General features: G+C 32.4%; 1 protein-coding gene across 2 annotated transcripts in view; it reads right to left on the minus strand.

Annotated features, from left to right (window-relative positions):
- LOC142325643 (adipocyte plasma membrane-associated protein Hemomucin-like) overlaps nucleotides 1-22,192 on the minus strand; it is a 71,794-nt gene that overhangs the window by 27,825 nt on the left and 21,777 nt on the right. For both annotated transcript variants that reach the window (XM_075367659.1, XM_075367660.1), the window contains exons 2-4: nucleotides 14,221-14,337; nucleotides 12,686-12,891; nucleotides 6,195-6,311 (exon numbers count right to left, since the gene is read on the minus strand). In XM_075367659.1, coding sequence (XP_075223774.1) covers nucleotides 6,195-6,311; nucleotides 12,686-12,891; nucleotides 14,221-14,333 — 436 coding nt within the window. In that variant the 5' untranslated portion in view covers nucleotides 14,334-14,337. The remainder of the gene's footprint in view (nucleotides 1-6,194; nucleotides 6,312-12,685; nucleotides 12,892-14,220; nucleotides 14,338-22,192) is intronic.

The raw sequence follows: 22,192 nt of genomic DNA on the forward strand, positions 1-22,192 counted from the left end.
TTAAGTCCTAAATTTTTTTAAATAAGCTTTAAAAGACAAGACAGGGGTTGTGTAAAACAAAGTAAAATACAAATTTTAGGGTTGCGTAAAACAAAGTAAAATACAAATTTTAATATATTTTTCAACTATTTATATTGATAATTACAATTATTATAGACAAAAAGCAAAACTTACGGTGTTTAGAAAATAACTGTACTTGTAAACTCCAAAACTGATTAAATATTTAGAACACAAAACAATACATATTATATATTTAGAACATAAAATAAATGACAAAGACGATTACATATTTACAATAAAAACAGAGATTTATGAAAAATACTTTGCTGTCATAATTTTTATGTAAGTTTAAAATATTTAAAATATTAAATTTATTAAAAAAAAAAACATAATAGGTATTTACAAAACAAATTTACTTGAAAACTCCAAGATTACATTATACATTTATAACACAAAATAAGTGACAAAAACTCTTTGTTGTCATAAACATATCTGATAATTTATTTGGAGGAATTTTTACGGGAAATAATTTATACACACGCTTTGTTGGTGGTCTGGACAAACCCAATTATTGCACTTCCTGCACGTCTTCCTGGTCAATTTGTTATGAGCTCATCCACAAAAAAATACCTTCCCAAGCCTGCAATTTTTGGTAGAGCTAGTGGAGCTTCTTCGATTCCTAGCAAAAAGTTTACCTCTGCATTTGACCTACTGTGGTATCGTTCCAAGGTTATACGCCGGTGTATTGCTGGCTTCAACAAGTTAAAAGCCAAATCCTGCAGAAACTCTCTGTGACTGACATCAATGTAATTTTTATTTGCTCTAAAAATTTTTAGAGTATTTACTCCTGTGTGTGTATATATATATATATATATATATATATATATATATATATACACACAAGGTAACTGGCTAAAATATATATATATATATATCTATATATAATATAATATTTTTTCAGCCTCCGCCTCCGCAAAGTACTGAATTAGAGAACATTCTAGCCTTTACTTTTTTATGCTCAGAATCTTTTTGGGCCTAAGCCCACCTTCAGTGATGTTTTTTAATAATTCTTATTTTTTACATTTACACATTTAATTATAATTTTTTACTTTTATTTTGTAAAAATTGTTTATTGATAAAAAAGTTTAAAAACATTTTTTTTTTTAATTTTTGAATTCAGAACAAATATTTATTCAGTCAAGAGAATGAAAAAGTATTACACTAACTGTTAGTCAGTGTTTTTTCAATGTTTTATTATATGATTATTTGTTTAGTATGAAGGTTTAAACTTATTTTTATCATGCTAGAAAATCGTGAAAGTACTCTCGTGTATATATATATAATGATATAAGGTAAGTAAGTGTCATCCTACCTAATTTAATTTTATTCTGTACTTGGTATGTATTTGTATAATAGTACGCAGAAATATGAGTCTTAAAATTGACTTTAAAAAAATTATTATGAATACCAACCAGGCAAAATTACTATTTAAGTTCTATAAATTACAACCTAAATACAAAATATAATACATTCAAAAAAATTTAATAAAATTTCTATTAAATTAAATATAATACAAAAATATGCTAGGATTAATGTAAAAAATTCCAAAATTTGCTGAAAGATATAGAATAAAACAAGAAATTAAACAAGCATATTAGAAAAGAAATTTGATAAGTATTGAATTATATAATACACATCTCCAGTTAATAAAAATTACAGGAATTTTTTTATTTTTAATTATGCATTTAATTTCATTTAAACTAATGTTGAAATTTATAAAAATGGGCTTAATGATTCTAAACAAAAAAAATTAGTAAATTGATAAAACTAAATATAATGATAACAATAACGTAATTCCATTTATAATAATAGTAATAATTATGCCCTGAGGTAGATAATCCCCACGTCCGGAACACAACATCTATGTTCCACGTCCAGGGCGGCAACAGCTGTACTTCGTACATTACATATAGCTGGCTAACGAGGTTCCGAGTAAATTCCTCGGTTATGCTTTTTTAAGTTTGACCTGTTTCCAACCTCAGGTCACTAAACGGACTCGATTTTTCGGCTACCTGCAGGAAATGGAATAATAAACAATTTGGAAATGGACTCATACCACTCTTAGAGCTGGCAATGCGGCGGCCAGGGTCAATGTTATTGCAGGTGTAACGGAGACCTTTCCATTGTCCACATGCCCCCTGCGATGGCAAGCATGTAGCAATGGTGCCCATGTATGTCGGTGCATGGGAGCTCTGAAAGCTTCGGTGAGTAGGAGCCTGGAGTCAGTGCAGAGACTGCGCATCCGCTCTCTGCCAGGACATATGCCGGTTCCACCGGAGTACCGGATCGGACCTCCAAGGTTAGTAGCCCTGGAGTGGGGGTGTACCCCGGCGGCTAGCCTTGCTACAGAAGGGATCAACCGTTCATGAATATTGAACAATCAAACATGGCAGAGGGTGCACGTAAACACCCTCGTTTAGAATCCTCCTATTTGCCACAAGCAAAGACGAAAAATAGCAAAGAGTGTGACAAAATCAAGAAAGATGCTGATAGAATCAGTAATGACTTACGTAAAAGCTTATTTGGCTATAGTGTACCTAAGCCAAGATTATTAATTATTACAAAGGAGAATGGAAACTTCCAAAAAGTTAGTCCATTCTTAATCGCAAGAGAAATTACAAATTGTGCTGGTGGTCCCGTTAAAGAAATTCGAAAGACTTTTAATGGATTGCACGTCGAAACTATCAATGACGTGCAAAGCCAGAAAGTCCAGGCGTTGAAGAAGATCGGTGAATTTGCGGTTTTTGTTCAACCGCATAGCACACTGAACTCATCCAGAGGAGTAGTTGTTTGTCGCGATCTTCTTAATTGTACAGAAGAAGAAATTGTACAAGAAATGTCGAGTCAGGGAGTGACTCAGTGTCGCAGACTAACCGTGCGAAGAAATGGTGAAGTTGTTCCTTCGGCCTCGCATGTTTTAATTTAATAGGCCGAATCTTCCTGAAAAGGTACGAGCTGGCATCCATCGGCTTGATGTACGAGCATTTATTCCGCAGCCGATGAGATGTTTTAAGTGTCAACGATTCGGACACACAGCAGCTAGATGTGAAGCGCAGGAAATATGCATATGTGGAGAGAAAACACATGAGGAAGACCCAAGTAAAGACCCTCCAACCTGCGTTAACTATAAAGGGCATCACAATTGTCGTTCAAGAAACTGCCCTACATATAAATTAGAAACAGCGATTCAGGAAGTTAAAACGCTTCAGAAGGTCAGTTATCCTGAAGCGAAGAAGATTGTTAATCAACGTACACCACGACCATCGACTTCTTACGCAGAAGCAGCGGCTGCCCCTTCCACATCTAAAATTAATGTGGAGCAGTTGCTTAACACGATGGCACCAAGTCTTGCGACAATGATTGAAAGAATCATTGATTCAAAGATTGAGTCGACTCATCAGAGAAAACAAAGTAAAGATGAGAAGGCTCATCACCGGACTGACGCCGTTGACATCAGAGACGCACCAGCACAGTTTAAATCTAAATTTATCTACAGGATTTCAAAAATAAAATTATTTTTCGCATTGTGCATACTCATATTTTACTGCGGATTAGGTATGTTGATATTTTTGTAGTCTATAACCCTGTTGTATATAAAATGAACATCTAATAATTTTGAAAAAATTAAATTCATACTAAAATGGGTTAAAATCTACTTTTGAAATTGATATAAACAAATAGGACAATAAATTACTTAGATGTTAGTGCTGAAATTAATAAAAATAATAATTTTATAACGTCAATATACAGAAAACCCTCTACTAATAAAAACACAATACATAGATATTCAACTCATCCATAGTCCCACAAAGTTAACACGCATATACAAACTTGATTAATAGAGCAATTAATTACACACAATGTAATGAAAATAAAAGTTAATTAAACAAAGAAATAAATATTATAAAACAAATTGCTATATATAATGGTTATAGTGAATTTTAATTGATAATATGTACAAAAAAAAATTATAAATTAACAATAATTCATCTCTAACACCGATAAATGAAACACAAAAGTGACAATGTATAAAATATGTATATACTGATAGCACAGTTGAAAACATTACACAAGTTCATGATAAAAATAAGTTTAAACCTGCATACCAGACAAACAATCGCATAATAAAACATTTAAAAACCATTAAACATACTGATTCACATACTGAATATAATTTGGGTGGAATTTACAAAATAAAATATAACAACTGTGACCATATTTATATAGGAAAGACCACTAGATCTTTCAAGCCCTGATTTATTGAATATTACAGATATTATAAAAATGGAAAATTGGAATTTTCTAATCTTTCTGACCATCTTAATGATAATAAACATTCAATATCTGATATTAACACTAATTTGGTAATATTAGAAATTAAAAACTGTAATATAAATAATAATAATACGGGTTTAGACATTTTATAGATTTTATATACCGAGTGTTTCTAAAATGGCGGGCTGGGTATACTTTTTCGGATTCTACTTGTAAAACTAAACAAAAAATATCCTTAGGAAAAATGGCGATTTCTCCTTTGTTCTCCCCCTGTCCGCCATTTTGTTATTTTTATATCAAAATTTATATCTCAAGTTCAGATAGGCAAATCACATTAATATTTGGTAAGCGTTTTGGTGATAAAATTTTTAAATTAGCAAAAATTCAGAAATTAAATACCTTCACAAATTACAAAATGACAGCCATGTTTATTTTTCAATCTGTTATATCTCCCTAAATATTAGTTTTATAAAAATTTATGTTATTTGCTAAAATATTAAGCTTTTATTTTGAACAAAATGACATTTTATGTTTTAAAATCTGTTAACAAATAACCAAGTTATGGCAGAAAATTGGTATTTTAATTACGTGTCTGTTTTCATGCCCCTCCACTTTACGTTCAATTTGATTAAATATTAATTGTTTTTATTTATTGTTAATTCTAGTATTGTAAATTAGTATCAAATTATGTAATAATTTTTTAATAGTTAGCTACTGACAACTATTACACTAAAATATTACTCTGGGTGAATTCAGTGATAACAGACTATTTTATTTTCATCCTGAAATTGGCTTTTCAAGAAAAAAGACCTCTACAAGTTTGAAGGAGAAAAAAAGATTTCTTTGCTTTTGCATAAATGGAACTAAAATTCTTCAGATTCTGACTGATCGTTGATTACCCCCGCAAGAAAACTAGCAATAATGAGAAACTACAAAAACTTTAAAAATATTATTTCAGAGTGAGATTCCATTTTGCAATAAATTCTGTAGACTTTTTACCAGGAACAAGTCTATTTTATCTGCAACTATAGTTTATAAATGAAGACCTTACATAGTTTCTATGAAGACCTTTACTAGTCTTTTATAAAACATGTAGGAACAGTCAAAGAAATTAATTTATGCTGATCAAAATAGGTGAACATTTTGAGATGAAGAAAATTTAGATTCATCTCTAGTTTAAGTCTAGTAAGGAATCCAGCCTATGTTTACAGCCGATCTACATCTCAGATAAAACCAATTTAATTTATCACTATTTTTAATATTATATTCTGTCTAAAGCACAGAATCTTTAATCGGTGCTTTGAATAATGATATTATTATTATATAAAGTGCCTGAAGTTTCTTTCTTTTCACTCTCATACTGCCTCAATCCTTCCACATGACCTCCCTCAATTTACACCCTTTCATTTAATTAATTATATTATGAAAAACATTCTATAACATATAATGCTACCAAATAAACATCAAAAACACATGATTTTCTTTATCAATGACCAATCCTGCAAATAATAATCCTTTCTTTCAAAAAATCAGAAAGATCAAAGACCAAGAAGTTCCTAGTATATTAACGGTTTAATTTCAATCACCAGGTACTTCTTCTTTAAGGAAAAGAAATATTATCAGATTGAAAATAAATGCAATAGAATCCGCACCTACGATCTGTCAACAACACTGATACCGTTATACAATATAACACTACACAAAATGTTTTGTATTATTTTATTCTATTTCCTATTCTATACAGCAATCATAGTTGACTTTTGTTCTAGTCCTTTATATGTTTGAAGTAAATCACATTGTAATTTGAAAGCATTAACTTCAAAATAATAACAGTTGTAATTAAAAAAGGAAATAAATACCTGTGGACATGTTTACTGTAAATAAGCCATAATAAGGATCTGCAGCATACAGTGTCCCATCACTGGTAAATTTCAAACCCAACACTCTTCCACATTTATCTTCTTCCCATAAACCTTCTGCGTAAATAAACAATAACAAATTATAAGAATTATATTATCCTGGTAAATTACAATAACAATATTATTATTAATTTGTTTTAGACACAAGAAAAGCTTATTTTACTTTACTTTTATTCTCAACTTCTAATAGCAAAACAGAAATATAACACATCTATAGAAAAAGCAACTTAACGAGATAACTATTTTAGCAACTGCAATATCAATAATCGGAAGTTAAAGAAACAATGAAGTAAAACCAAAGAAATTTCTGTCAGTAAAGTGTAGTTTCATTGAATTAAAGACAAGTTGGATTACATTAACATTGTAATAATTGAGAGAAGCAAATAATTGTTATATTCTGTCAAAGAAGCAAGTGTCTATCGGAAACATATATCAAGATGTGTGTATATATATATATATATATATACACACATCTTATATATATATATATATATCTATATATATATATATATATATATATATAGAACGAAAAAATATATGTCTGATTTCAATACCTTGGAATACCATATAGCAATGTTTTTATGCAATACAGAACAATTTAGAATCTGACCATCCATTAAAATACAATAATTAGTTTCACTTTAAAAAGTCAATGAATTTTCATGCAGTCAAGTATTCTTTTACTGAGTGTTCAAAGTATTACTTTCAAGCGCATGGTGGGAATGGGGGGTTAAAATTAATTTTCTTAACATTTTAACGCATGAAAAGTAAGAAAATACCATTCTCTTAAAATGAGATTTCCTTATATATTTACAGTAGCGTGTGCAAATTAATCTGAACACAGATTTTATTTAATAGAAAGTAACTTTATTTAGAAAAAAAATCATACCTGTAAAATTTGTGAATATCTAGTAATTAATATGTCCTCCTTTATTCTTAATCACTTCACGCACATAATTTGGCATCGATTCAACAAGTGAAATATGCATTTTTTTTATTTCTTCATCATGAAATCATATCGTATTATTGCTCTAATGAAATCAATTTTTGCAGTACAATTTATTTTTGAGTCATTTTTTAACTATTGTCTAAAGATTTTCAATCGGATTTAAGTCTTGGGAGTTCAGTTTCATACCTGGGGCAGACATATAAGACGTGGCATACATCATCAATGGCCCTACATTCTGACCACTAGCCTGAATTAGTCAAACCAAATTTGGCCAATCTATTTCAAAAAGCACAATGTCCAGAAAGAAATTCATGTTGCATACCAAATGGGGGAAATCCACCTAACAACCTCCATTCTTTCATACAGGAAAAATATCATGCGTATAACAGCCATCGGATAATTCAGTTCATCTGACTTGCCCTAAGTGGAAATCTTGGTCGCTATTTCTTTTATGCGCCCAGAATTAAGTTGGCCTACCTTCTTGACATCATAACCAAGTAGTACTCATTGATGCTCAGTCACAAGGATATCGATGGGCTTAATACCAGAAATAACATGACCCCTCTCAAGAGACAGTCCTACAGGCATCAATCCTAGATAACAATAGGAAACGCTGGCATCTCAACAAAATATTTCTATAAAATTTGTACATCATTTGATGACCCAGACAGGCGCAGCATACACCCTTATATAGAACACGCATGGTTCTGAAATTAAGCCACCAATCGGGATGATGAACTGCTCTCCAAACACCAAACAAAGCATTACAAGCCTTTTTGGCAACATACTGAAAGTGCTTCTTGAATCAAATTCTCATCAAGGATAACAGCTAGATACTTCTGCAGCTGGACAAATCTAATTTATGACCTGCCATTGATACACGAGGTCATCATATAACAGCCAATCTGCCCTTCAGCAACATCATCGTTGTTTTCTCTGGGCTAAAGACCAATTTATGTTGTAAATTCCACAACTGGAATTTCTTGCAAACCTGGGCTGTCCTGAATTTTATCTCATTCCTCAAATATTCTTTAGTAAAAGCCTATCATATACACAAATGATGATGCAGCATGCACTGGGTAACCTCAACCGCATCAAAGAAATGAATTTGATTACCCAGAGCAGCAGTCCTACAACACTACCCTGCAGGCAACCTTTAGATAGCATCTTTCCTACTTCTGAGATGCTGTCAAAGAATGATGTCTCAATCGCTGAAATAATAGCACATTCAGCTCATTCTGCATCTGAAACAAGGCAGACGGCCACCACAGATTAGTAAAAGCTCCTGATATGTCTAAAAAGATACCTAAGACATACACAGACTCATCAGAAGAAACAGTAAACAAACAAGTTCACAACAATGAACTTCCATACCCCTGCCTGGGCATACTGATCATTCATCAGCAACTTTCTAGAATTCAACCTATCACTAATATGAAGATACAAAACCATCTCAAAAATCTTTCCAATGATCGTTAGGAGCATTAAAGGCCTGTAAGAGGAGCTCATGATGGGGTTCTTATCACCACCTTTAAACAATTTAAGAGTTTTTCCAACAAATAGAGAAAGAGCATCCTATTAAAAATTCTAGTCAAAGTACCAACACAAATTCCAACAGAATGTACAAGGAGCTAGCTCCACCATGATTTCATCAAAACTGAGGGCAATTATTCCTACCAGAACTGCAAACTACCTGACATACCTCTGGCTTATTCCAGATAAAAAAATCAGAACATAAAGCAGCAATTTCCTCTTGAACTTCCAGATGATATAGATTTCATTAGACAAAGCATCATCCGGCAATAAATCATTAAATATAATATTTAAAATCCAAACTTTATTAGAAACAACACCCTGTCGGGTCGAGAGAGCAGACAAAAGAACATTTTTCTTATGCTTATACCCTAGGATACACCCAGTACACAACATCCCAAGCACATTTATTCCCTTGCTCTCTAACAAAAAAACTCCAAGAATCCCTTTTTGACGTGCTGACCAAATGAATATATATTCAGACCTCTGCCTTTGGTAGTCAGTCATCTACTAAAGTCGCTCGCTGTTCAGGATCACACTCCTGCTGAGCAACTCTCTTCAAGTGGTTCATAGACTGTTTTTACAAAAACAATACTTAAGTCCACCAAGGGGATATTCTCTCTCGACCTGAACTACGGGAAACTGAATTCTCAGTGGCATCAATGAAAGCCAGAGAAAATTTTTCTGCCAATCTTCCAACTGGATATCATCCCGACTTCGGTCTAAGACATGGTGCCTAGCAGAGAATATTAACAAATTTAGACCACTCCACTTTCCTGTATACGAAGCGCCTCTGCTGAACAGGGTCATTGCATCTATAAGCATCTCGAAACACACTAATCAACTCAAAGGTAATTAATTGATGATCATTAGAACAATCATCAATAACAAACCAAGCATCAACCATATCAAGAATGTTCCTACCAACAGTAATATCAATATTTGTCATACCAAACAATCTCCTCCCATCTACCACTGTAGCATAACTCACCAGAAACATTAAAGACCTCTAATCCATATTGCACAACAAAGCCTTCAACTACTTCACCACTATCATCTCTGACTGCACTATATATGCCAAAGAAGTAATTTACCATTTAAATCAGCACCTAGCACAACAGGATAGTTACCAAGACCAAGAATTCTATCCCAATATTCTAAATGCTTCACAGTGGGATCTTACACTGAAAATACTAAATAACAACACAGAAATCAAGAAGATCTTTAATAATAGGTGTTGGGGAAAGTTAACAAAAAATAAAATTGCACACAGCTCGTATTTGCCAAAAGAAATTGGACTTTAATTAGAGAAAAAACAATTTAAGCTTATCTTAAATCATAACCTTAAAAAATTGAATAAAATTATAAAATAAACATAACTTAATTCTATACAGAATTTATACAAGAAATATCAGCTGGATCAACATATGAATAATACAAAATACAAAAAAATACATATTTCAAATAATCAATTTGAAAATCTACAATTGAACATAGCCTGAAAAACAAAGGAACATGAAAAACCTTTTTTACAATTATTTACTTATAAACATAACATCAATAAACATAGTATAACTGGAAAACTGTTTTGACAAATTCTGCAATAATGAAAATTAGTAATAAACAAATATCATTAACTGAGAAAAATAAACTACAACAATTCCAGTACAAAAAGGAGTTACAATATACATTACAACAATATATTACAACAATATAATCAAATTGAAATAAGTAATCATATAAATAGAGTTCATTTTAGTAAGTAAGCTTTCTTGAAAATATTAAAATTACAAGGAAGTCCAAAAACATAACTTCACATCAGAAGTTATTTTCTTTAGATTAATTTAAGAAAAGTAATATGAATTCAGTTCATGAATAAATAAGAAATAAACTCTGCAATTAACAAATTACATTAGATTAAATGATAGAGTTAATTACAATAAACATTTCAAGTAAGGTAATTTACCCTTAATAACTGACTTTTGAACATAGACTTTTGATGAACAACCAGAATATTATTAATAATAGTTACCAATAATGAAATACGTCACACATATGTTTTATAAATTCTGAAGTAGTATTTAATTACAAGTTGATTTGATAATAACGATAGTTGGCATTAATACCACATAAAATATGTTACACATGAAAAATAATAACATAACCTTAACTAAGCCACCTTGCGTGACTATACTTGAATGAAGAAATGGTTGTATAAGTCAATCTTGAATTTCAAATTCATAATGTGCAATAAATTGAGTATTTCACTGATTTTACTAATAACATAACTGTGCATATAATGAATAGTGAATAATTTGAACTTGCATTACACATAAATTTGTAAAAGATGAACTCGTGAATGAAAGTACACATGAATACATACAGTTAATCATAGTGTAGTCTGCAATGGCATATCAAAAATACAGAGGTGAAACGTTGTTGAGAAATTGAGAAATACGAACGTCTCAGATTTGTAGTAACGAGATTGGTGAGATTCTGCATCGATAAAATTGGCTGGTTTGTAGTAATTGAACCACTTACAATACTAGACGATATCTACTGAATCAGAGAGTTAACTTAACAAAGAAACGAGGCAAAACAAACAAAGAAAACTGTGAAATCACGAAAACATTGATGAGTAGAACAAGAGAATATTTCTACAGAGAAATACTACGTTTATGAGAGTATGAAGACAACGAAAGTATTAAAACATTATACGAGAGAGAACCGCAAGCTGGTCCCCGCCCGGGGACCAGCCCGTGCATCCAAAGAACATGAAAAACTGAACTGGAATGAACAAAGCTGGTGTGGTGAGAAGTAGGGGATGCGAACAAAGCAATGGACAGAAGAGTGTGTGTGTGTATGTGTGTTGACAACAAGAGTAGTGTCTAAGTGTTAGTATGAGAACGATTAGAGAAAACGTGTGGAATTCAGGAATGAAGACAAAACAAAAATAATTTACAAGCAAGCAGACCATTAAAGAATTACGTAAGACTGATAAAATAAATTCTGAATACGCACAAGTTGAAGAAATGACATCAGGGCAGACAAAGAGAATTAGACTTCTACGAAGTTTGACAATATTGAAATTGGTGAGAATAAAAAACACTTAAGAATAATATATATATTAAGACTAAACAGCAATAAATAATGCATGATAGAAATAAGCTGACACCAATAAGATGATGCAATAGCAAGTCAAACTGGAGCCTGAGAGAAATTGATATCGAAAACAAACTCAAACCTATTTTAAAAATACACGTATGATAAGCCTTAGAAAAATGCGAAATAAATTTACGAAGCCTGTAAACTACAAGACATAACCTTAAATTCATTGGAATAAACACAACTTTACGCAATGGTGTAAACATACTGGGGGGCGTAAACAAAATCAAGAAGAGAAGACCAGAGGGTGAATCTTATTCACAGGACGAGTGACAAAACCAGAAGAAAGTTTGATGTGAACAACACGACAAATACCATCTATACCAGGAAAAGTTTCAGAGAAAACACCAATGGGCAAAGAAACTGGAAGAGTGCTAGAAGATTTCAACGTGATAAGATCACCAACAGCAAGGTTGGGTTGAGATTTGTTCCATTTTGAACGAGAAGTGAGCTCATGTAGGTATTCTTTGGACCATCGATTTCAGAAATGTAGAATTTTTGCTGTAGAAGAGTCCAGCGACCACCAAGAGAGAGATTTGAATCAATGAGTTTTTCGGGAAGTCCAAGGATTGGAGACCCAAAGAGTAAGTGTCCAGGGGAAAAGGTCTTTTGTAAATTTTGGGAACATACATGTAGTATGAGGTAAACATTTTCAATCGATGCATTATGATAAAATTTACCCGATGACACCAAGAACAAAAAAAATTGTAGAATACCTAACAACTTTCACAAGTGATAAATTATGTCATTAATTAACAATTAAAATATAAAACCTATTACATACCACAAGCTTTGCCAAATTTTAGAACCGGAATTATTTTATTATTTTTAATTTTAACAATATGACCTCCATGTATTCCAGTATAAAGTTCACCGTTATAGATGGCTAATCCTTCAGGTCCTTTAATTTCATTTTCAAACAATCTTTCTGCACCATTCAATTTAGTATTAAGAGCAAGAGGGCCTTCCAGAGGTAAAGTTGGCTTAACACTGAAATACAAAAACAGTTTTGTTTTAATCAGAAATAGAAAGCCATAACCTTTAGTTAACACATTGAAAACATTTTAGAGTAAGATTTTACAAGTACATCATAGTTTTTTAAATGTCAGTAGCCCTTTTTAAAAGTAGAATGTTCAGTTTTAATTTTTTATAAAATTTAATTTTTAAAATATGCCTATAATTAACACATAGCAACTGTAAGAATGTGCCTGAACACACATCTATATGTTAAAAAAAAGAGAAAGCTATTCATTAAATAGCTGTCACATTAATTAGGTAACATAACCATAGGTGACCTGCCATGTCAAACTACATAAACGTCAAATTATTCAACACCTATATGGTCACCGATAATTATTAGTTAGAAATCAATCACATATATGGCTTAACTTAGCTGTGAACTGAAGATTGTCAGGAATAAAAACGATCAGTAAAAACACAATATCGCCAAAAAATTAATTTCTAATAAAATCACTAATAACATTGGCATTATCATTCTCAACAATAACAAGCATTCTATAATAAGATTTACTATGAAAAAAAAAGAATGAAGTGGTTTCCCATAACCTTTTTCAATGACCTGAATATGTAACAGTAATATATATAGAGTATATTACATGAAGTCAAAACCACAAAAATGTAATTGAAGTATCACCTTACAAGAGGGATGGCTATAGAATGAACATCATTACTTTTAGAGAAAGCAACTCTGAATGGTGTTTCTTGTACCTCAAGAACTTTAACACATCATACCTACTATGTGGAAGCAGCTAAACGTTTTTTTTCAAACCCTACTCCCCTGAGGTAGACATAAATTTCAGCCCAGGAGAGTGTCCTTCTAACTCTCAGCGGCCTCCCCACCTACCAGCAGTAAATTCGACATGGCAGGTCAGCCCCCCGGTTGAATCTTTTTTTGCACCAGCCTCAAATTCCGAGGAGAGGTTAACCGGGTGTGACTATGTTGTTCCCAGGCATCCCCCAGGAACCAGGACTTTGTCATCATTTGCCTGCCACTAACCGCCGAGGAAGGGTAACTAGGCCCGAATATGTCATTCCCAACCCTCATCCGGTGGCTGGATCTCGGTCCTGTTTTTTTTTTTTTTTTTTATTACAAACTTAGTGCTCTTCAACAGACCACCTCAGTGTAGATCCCATTCTTTTTTAAAGATCTGGCTGATATGAGTAATTTTTAGGTTTAAAAGAAATATAAAATGTTATCAGGCTATTAACGATACTAAGACAATAAAGGAGAAATTATACACCTACAATCAAGAAATCAATCGCATAAGTCTACAGAACAATTTATATAACTTCACTAACCTGTAAGCTGTGAACTGAAGATTGTCAGGAGGTAATCCAGGAATAAAAACTATCAGTAAAAACACAGCAGTGCCAAAAATTAATTTCTTTATTAAAAATTTAACTAAGCCCATTTTCCTAGAAAATATATAGATTGAACATTAATTTTTACAAATAACAAAAGAATTAACATCGTTTGCTGAAAATAATATATTCTTATGCATAAACATAAACATGGCCAGCCCGTTTTAATAGCTGTAACCAGTCTGATTGACAATTAAAACAAGACAAGATTAAAATGCACTAAATTTTCTATAGTAAATATCAAATAAACATATATAAATTAATGAGTAAACGCAACAAAATAAGTACAAAACATTTTAATATAATAATAAAAGGGCCTCTTCATATTTACAAATACAACATTAGTTATACTTTCAACTGAATTTGATTTATGGTAATACACTGAAAACTATTACAATAAACAAATGTACATATATAGTTCATATCTTCAAATAAGCTCATAACAACATAAAAAAATTTGTAGACTTCAGTCGCTTTCAATAAATCCAATGCAAAAATGTTAGTTTTAACACTAATTTAAAAACTTTTTGAAACTAGGATTAATATAATAATAATTAAAATACAAAAGCATCAATTAAATTAACATACTACTTACATTTTAATAACAATACTACGTAGATATAAATCAGATTTAAAATTCCAATATATTATAAATATAAATTCTTCTGAAAGACAAAGTAATATATAATTAACTCATAATAAGAAGAAAAGGCTTTAATAAGTCTATTTTTATTCAGTTTCCTTAATCCTGTAAATAATTATTCAAAGTAAAATTAATATGAATACCGCTATGGCCTCAGTGTAATTGTCAACTATGTAACTTGTGATGAAAGTCTGTATTTTTATATGTACATATTTGACTGAAAAATATATAGGTGGAATGAATAATATATTAAATTCTACGAACTTGTTTTTACAGTCAACCTTATACCCTATATTTTCCAACAGCTTGACTACTTTTTTGAAAGACTTGAAAAATCTCAATGCAGATGGTGAGTGGCCCCAGATAAACCGCTTAACTAATAATGCTGTGCATGAAGTTATAATAAGCATTTTTAAGTTCATGGGAAACAAAGAAACTGCTGTAATTAATTTTTTCATCTATTAATTCTGTAATAATAATAGTCTTATTGATCTCACAAGAAAAATACATTATAATAAAAACGAATAACATTACACTTACAATTAGACAATACTCACGGTTCTTGGACCATATGAGGAGTTGATGGTAAACATTAATAAAATATCACTATGTATATATATATATATATATATTGTTACCACATATACGTCTAATTTAATATCGGCGGCCGAACACGGTGTAACAACTCGGATGCGAACTGCTGCACAGTATACGGACGCGCTGATACAAGCAGCACTACCACTGCGCAGTTCTCCCACCATAGCGGTGCTGCAGCCCCACCGCTCTCAGGCTCCAATAAAAGAGCGTTCACCACGTCACCCGTCACCTAAAATAAACCTTTAAAAACACGCCCGACAGAATCATCCAGCAGCAAGGGACACTGTCCAGGTTCTGCGATCCATAGGGAGAATCTATAAACTCCCGCCAACTTTGCATTCCATTCCCTGGAGAAGGCCAACAAGACGAAGATGGAAGAAGACATAAATTCCCTGGCCGGCTCAGCGTGGGACCTTCCAGCGGATGCTAACATCCCCGCCGGAGCAGCAGGCCCGGCCTGCCCGGCCCGCCGAGGGAGTTGAAGCGAACACTACCTTCCCGCTCTAGCTCGCCGGGCTTCAATCGCCCTGGCCGGACTCGGCAGCAGCAACCGGCCCAGCGCGGGATCGCTCGGGAAGAACCGCCTCGGCGAAGGACGACCGACGCCGACCCGACACTGCCGCTGATGGAAAGCCCGGTCGGACTTCAACAGACCGCAACTCTCCGACTTCGCCGGAGACCAGCTTCCGGACCCAACAGCTCTTCTCAGAGCAAACGCAAAAAACGGCACTTTTCAGGGCCACGACAAGGTTACGGATCACGAACCGTCGAAGCCATTCGACAACAGCCCTTCTCAAGGCTACCTTAAGGTTAGCAATTACAACGAGCTGTCGAAGCCAATCGACGACAAAGACGGCCCTTTTCAGGGCCACCATAAGTTAGTACGTACCACGTACCGTCATTATATATCTCAAAGTTACAACGGAAGTTAATAAGAATAAAAAAAGGAAAAAATGTAGAAATTAAATTCCTGAATCAAACGGAAACGATCTTAACAGTTTACTCAAAAGCGTTCAGTTATAACCATTTAAATAGTCCATTAATTCACAAAAACTTACAATTTCTGATGAACGAATACTTATTTAGATAAATTAATTCAGATCTTGTTTTGAAAAACCAGTTAATTAAAGTTGACTTTTGACTGCTAAACATATAATTGTTATCGAGCTCAGTTCCTTGTATAGCACAAACCTTTGACTTCCAATTACTTACAATCAAAATTTCCCACTCATTATATCTTTTAATAAACTTCAGGTGTAGTTTTAATGTATATAACAATATAGGCTGCAATTTAGTTTCAAAGTATAAACTACATTCAGGGGTGTAATTAGTTAGACAATCGTTGCACTTTTTCTAATGTATCACACATTTTATAGCCGCATAACTGATAATAGACCTAAAAACAACGTTAACATTTCAATTTTTTTCACAACTGGAATATCCTTGTTCAAGATTATATTATTAAAGGAATTTAACGGTTGACTATCTTTTTTTAAAACATCTTTCCAAGATAATGTTGAACATAACGTTACACCCAGATATTTATATGTATCAACAACGTTTTTAAAACCACCACTTCTCGTGTTTTGCTGATTTTCCTCCGTTACGAAAAATTACAATTTTTGTTTTATTAAGGTTCACTTTTAAATTCCACATCAGGCAATAAACTTCCAGCACATTTATCATCTGCAAAAAAGTATTTCAGAAGCCAATATTGTCGGCATAAACCAACAATTTTATCTTTGTATTTGCAATTTTTATTCCACCTTTCGCCGACTTATTTTTCTATTTTCATCGACATCATTCAAAAACAGAGAGAACAGGAGAGGGCTTAATATGCATCCTTGCTTTACTCCACTACATGTATTGATTTATGCGATCAAATGCTGCAGTTAAAGCGACAAAAAAGCAATACCTTTTGTCTTCACATTTAATTTAATTTTAATAATAATTATTAAGATATGAATATTATCGACCGTGCCGTAAGATTTCCTGAAACCGGCTTGAAATTCTTTCAGTGCATTATTTCGGTCTGCCCAAAGAGTAAGTCTATTCGATACAAGGCCGGACAATACATTTAACAGACTGGTCCAGCGGTTTATTTTACCTACCTCTCTTCTTTCTATGAGAAAATTACCGATAAAGTTGAACATGAAAAACAGTGAAATTTCATTTTGGTAATTTTTTCCAAGAGGTAGGGATGGCATACATAATTTATATATATATATATATATATATATATATAGGTATATGTTAGTAGTTTTACCATTAAATATACCCCAAATAATGTTAATGGTGAAAACCTAACCCTAAAGTTTCATGAAGTTTTGAAAACTAATTTAAAAAAAAATCAAATTTTGGCTTCAAATAACTCCGATAGGGCTGATGATAAGAATCTCAAATTTGCAAAACTTTCAGTGTTTTTCTAGATGTTTACGGCAAACAACAAAGTTTCTTGTGTATTGAAGTAATAAAAAAGTTATAACCTCTCAAAAATCATGAAAAATCTGTTAAAAGTGATACCATTTTGACTCGCTAAATAAGTGCTCCGTGGAGGTTCTTGTCTTTTTTGCACTTTACATTTTTTATACGTAGCTCCTATATTGTTGAAGTTGATGTTTTCAATATTTTAAAAATATTAATAGGTCATAATTTAACGATAAGGTTAACCAATACCGGTAATGTTATGCGATTTTGACTCAAGAATGCTTGTAAAACTTATCAAACCGAGATTTCAACGAGTAGCCTACATCTTTTATCAAGAATTAATTTTTAATTTTATATCGGTTATATCGAAGAAAAAATGAATCGTAGCAAAATTTTAATTATTCTTCAATGAGGTAGCCTGTTTTTGTAGCGACGAAAGTTTATTATTTAGTGTAGTTAACCGACAGCTGTGATATCTCTTCCGACAATTCCCTTGAAATTGTGTGAGAACGACCCATCACTGTAGATAAGTTCGATGGAGGTGATACACCCAAAATGCTACAAGCAGCGTCCGATGGTTCAACGTTGTGATGCGGGGCAATATATTGCTATCGGTCTTCACATTCGTATAGTTCTTTGTTCTGCTGAGAAAAAATACTTTTGAAACGCTTAACGCAAAGAGACTTTCCAGGAACTAAATTTAAATTTGGAAAAATGTATTCTTTAAGAGCTGCTCTAATGTAATTTGCCTTAAGTTTTTCTTAACTGTTCTTTTATAAGTTCTCAAAGGGTCACAGCAGAACTATCCATAAGATGACGGAATTTTCACACAAACTATTTTTTATGATATTTACCGACACTAATGACATCTGAATCGACGCGTACAAAATCGGCTGTTTGTTTAAAATTCACAAATTGTAATGAGTTCTTTTGGCACTGTACCGTACGTTTTTTTTACGATACTCTTCATTCACATAAATTCCTATAGAACATTTTTCTTCCATCGTTTTATGTCAAATTACTTGAAAATAATGTAAAAATTTTAAAATTTCAAAAATAATATTAAGTAAAACTTATTTATTTAATAAACACTTCCAAACACAGGATGAAATTTGAGACAGTCCATAAAGATGCGAACAGGTCACCGACTAATGTCAGACTGACCGGTCTGTAACTGCAAGCTAAATGATTTCTGCAACAAGCACAAATGATCATACTGCAACGTGAATTTTCCTGACTTGAAATGACTTCAAGCACCTGTTATAATAACACGAACGCTACAGTTGAACGGTTCAAACAAGTCTATTTCAACTATAGTAATAAGTATAAAAATATTAAAGCGCCAAGAAGACAGAAACTCCAATGGAGCACTTATTTAGCGAGTCAAAACTGTATCGTTTTTAAACGGTTTTTCATGATTTTTGACAAGTTAGAACTTTTTTATTACGATACACAAGAAATCGGACCGCTGGACCGATCTTTTACCTTGAGAAAATATGAATAAATTGCTTTTTGTTTCATCCTTCCAGGACCGATAGTTTTTTGGTTATGATTTTTCCATAAACCAAAAAAAAAACCGATCACAAAAATAGGTATGAGCAACATAACAAAACGGTTGCCACAGGTAAACTGAAAAAAAGGTAGTCTTAAGGTCCTTAAGCGTGTAGGAAACAAGCGGGTAAATTAATTTTTTTTTTTGAATCGGTCAAGCGACCAATTTCAAATGGATTGACCCTACGGTCAGTTGGTGGCAGTACTTTTCCAAAAATACCATCAACTCGGATGCAACATGTCCCTTAAAGTCCATTTTCTCCCCTCACACCTAGGAGGACCTCTTCCCTCCTAGTCGTGGAGTTGTCAGCGATCAATACGGAGAAAGATTCCATCGGGATATTTCTGTAATGGAACACATATATCAGGGCTGACGGAATGAAGCAATGCTTGCAGACTGCTGGTCTGTGTGTAAGGATGCTCTGGAACTCGCTTACAACAGGAAAGACAAAAGCAACGATCTCATGAAGTCATCGCACGATTCTCTTCAGGGCCGACCGACTGCCAGGTATTCTTCCATCGATTAAGAACTCTTATAATGTAACCGTCATTAAAAAAATGTCAAATGGACTTTCTACATTGTTTGTATATGTAATTAAAATGTATCGTTTTCTCTTAATCCGTTAAAATAATGTCGACCTATTGTATATCACAAAAACTAGGGCTAATAAAAATTTTTCTTTGTCACGTTCGTCTTTCTCAACCCAAAATTAGTAAGATTTCACCGGTGACGTGAAGGAAACATTTAAAAAAAATTTTGTCGGGCAGCGTTATTTATTAAGGTGCAAGACATCAGATATATATTACTGATTATTATCAAGATGCAATAAGTCACCGTATTTATTGAATTATTATACGAGATTATTATTTATACATAATTTACCAACGGTATCGCAATAATTCTGGCCGCTGGATACATCTCAGTACTAATTACCCCGTTGAACAACAAATTTTAAAGAAATCCTAAATCTATACGATTCTAGGTACACCAGATTATACGAGAGTATTTACACATAAAAAGTACTCGTTAACCAAATCGATTTGACTATGAGCATCGATTATTTAATTAATTTACGATTATTATTCATCGTATAATCGTTGATTATCATTAATATTAAATGAGAAATAAATGTATCAAGCTATTCAATTATATCGGTATTATATAAGCGATATGCATAATTACACAGTTTGTTATTTTCTAAGATACAACATGAGATTATATAATTTATTTACGTACAATTGTACGGTTCATTGTCTGCTTTGTACGATAAATTTAATCACAATAATATTGTTAGCGAGATTACAAATAAAGATTAATACTACTTTCATGTCATTACTTGTAACATTTTTATTGCAGTATTATAAGAGGAAAAATCATTAAGGTTATGTTTGTTATACCTAGATAAAGATATAATAAATAATAAAAAAATAAAATAAAAAAGATATAATAATAATAAAGATATTATATCGGGTTATATTTGTATAATTTATTTTCATACGGTCAACTATTATAACATTTATACAGCTTATATTGTAAAATAATTCATTATTAATACATTAATGTTATTGTTGAAAAAAAAAATTCTTTTTTTTTGACGGGCAGTTTATGGTGTTCCATGCATCATCTCCTCTGTAATAATATATAAATAAACTCGTGTCATGTTCTTTTATTATAAGGGCTCTAACCGGCTGATATTTATAATATATTATTGGTAATTATTGAACAGTTCGGTATTAACACATCATGCCCTTCCTTATACGGTAAATCATATACGCTCATTAATTCACACGTTAAACTAACAATGTATTAACACGTATTAATAATAAGACATAATAGAATGAGCGTTTAAATAGAAACTTAACGGCGACTTTATTTACTATATATTACTGAACCGGCTAAATATACACGCGTGGAATAGTGAAACCTAACTTAGGTATCGAACAAAGGCAGACATTGTTCTACATACAACTGGCAAGGGCCATGTTATCCTAAACTTCATTTTTAAGAAGCACGATAACTATAATTTTTAAAACGATTAGAACACAAGCAAGGGCGTAGTCGTAGTATTTTAAAACAATCTTAGCAATTAAACTAAATAATCTGGACGTGAAGTATTAAAAGCGAGTTTAAACTTTTAATTACGTAGGAAAAACATCTATACAAAGAAAAACAAAACGGGTTAAGTTAATAACTCGACTGTCAGCACTGAAATAAAAGCGGCCCGATCGGTTGAGTCCCGCAGTACCTATGAGAGTTACCGGTCGATCGTTTGCCTTTATTATAGCTTTCTTATATTTGAATCGGATTCTTAATAATTTTCGAATACAAGCTTTGGATTTCATAATAAAAGTTATTCTCATCGTTCATATTTTAGGTCATCTTCGCATTATGAATTAAGACTATCTTACATGTAAGCCTTTTTTTCCGATTAGACGTGGCATTTTTATTCGCTACAAAATTCAATTTCCACAACCCACACGCAAGCTTCAAGCTTACGCGAGGATATCGTCAAGAAAGAAAAACAGCAAGACTATTTATTAAATTAACGCCGTCCGGTATTCAAAACGATAAAATCATTAAACAAAAATTCCAATTAATTTCTTTGAAAATTTATTCGACCCCTACCTGTGATAGGACGCATATGTGTCCTTACTTAACGATGAATTGTAAGAGTAGAAAAATAATTTTAA

Source organism: Lycorma delicatula, chromosome 5, assembly GCF_047948215.1.
Source record: "Lycorma delicatula isolate Av1 chromosome 5, ASM4794821v1, whole genome shotgun sequence".
In the NCBI taxonomy this organism is placed as follows: domain Eukaryota; kingdom Metazoa; phylum Arthropoda; class Insecta; order Hemiptera; family Fulgoridae; genus Lycorma; species Lycorma delicatula.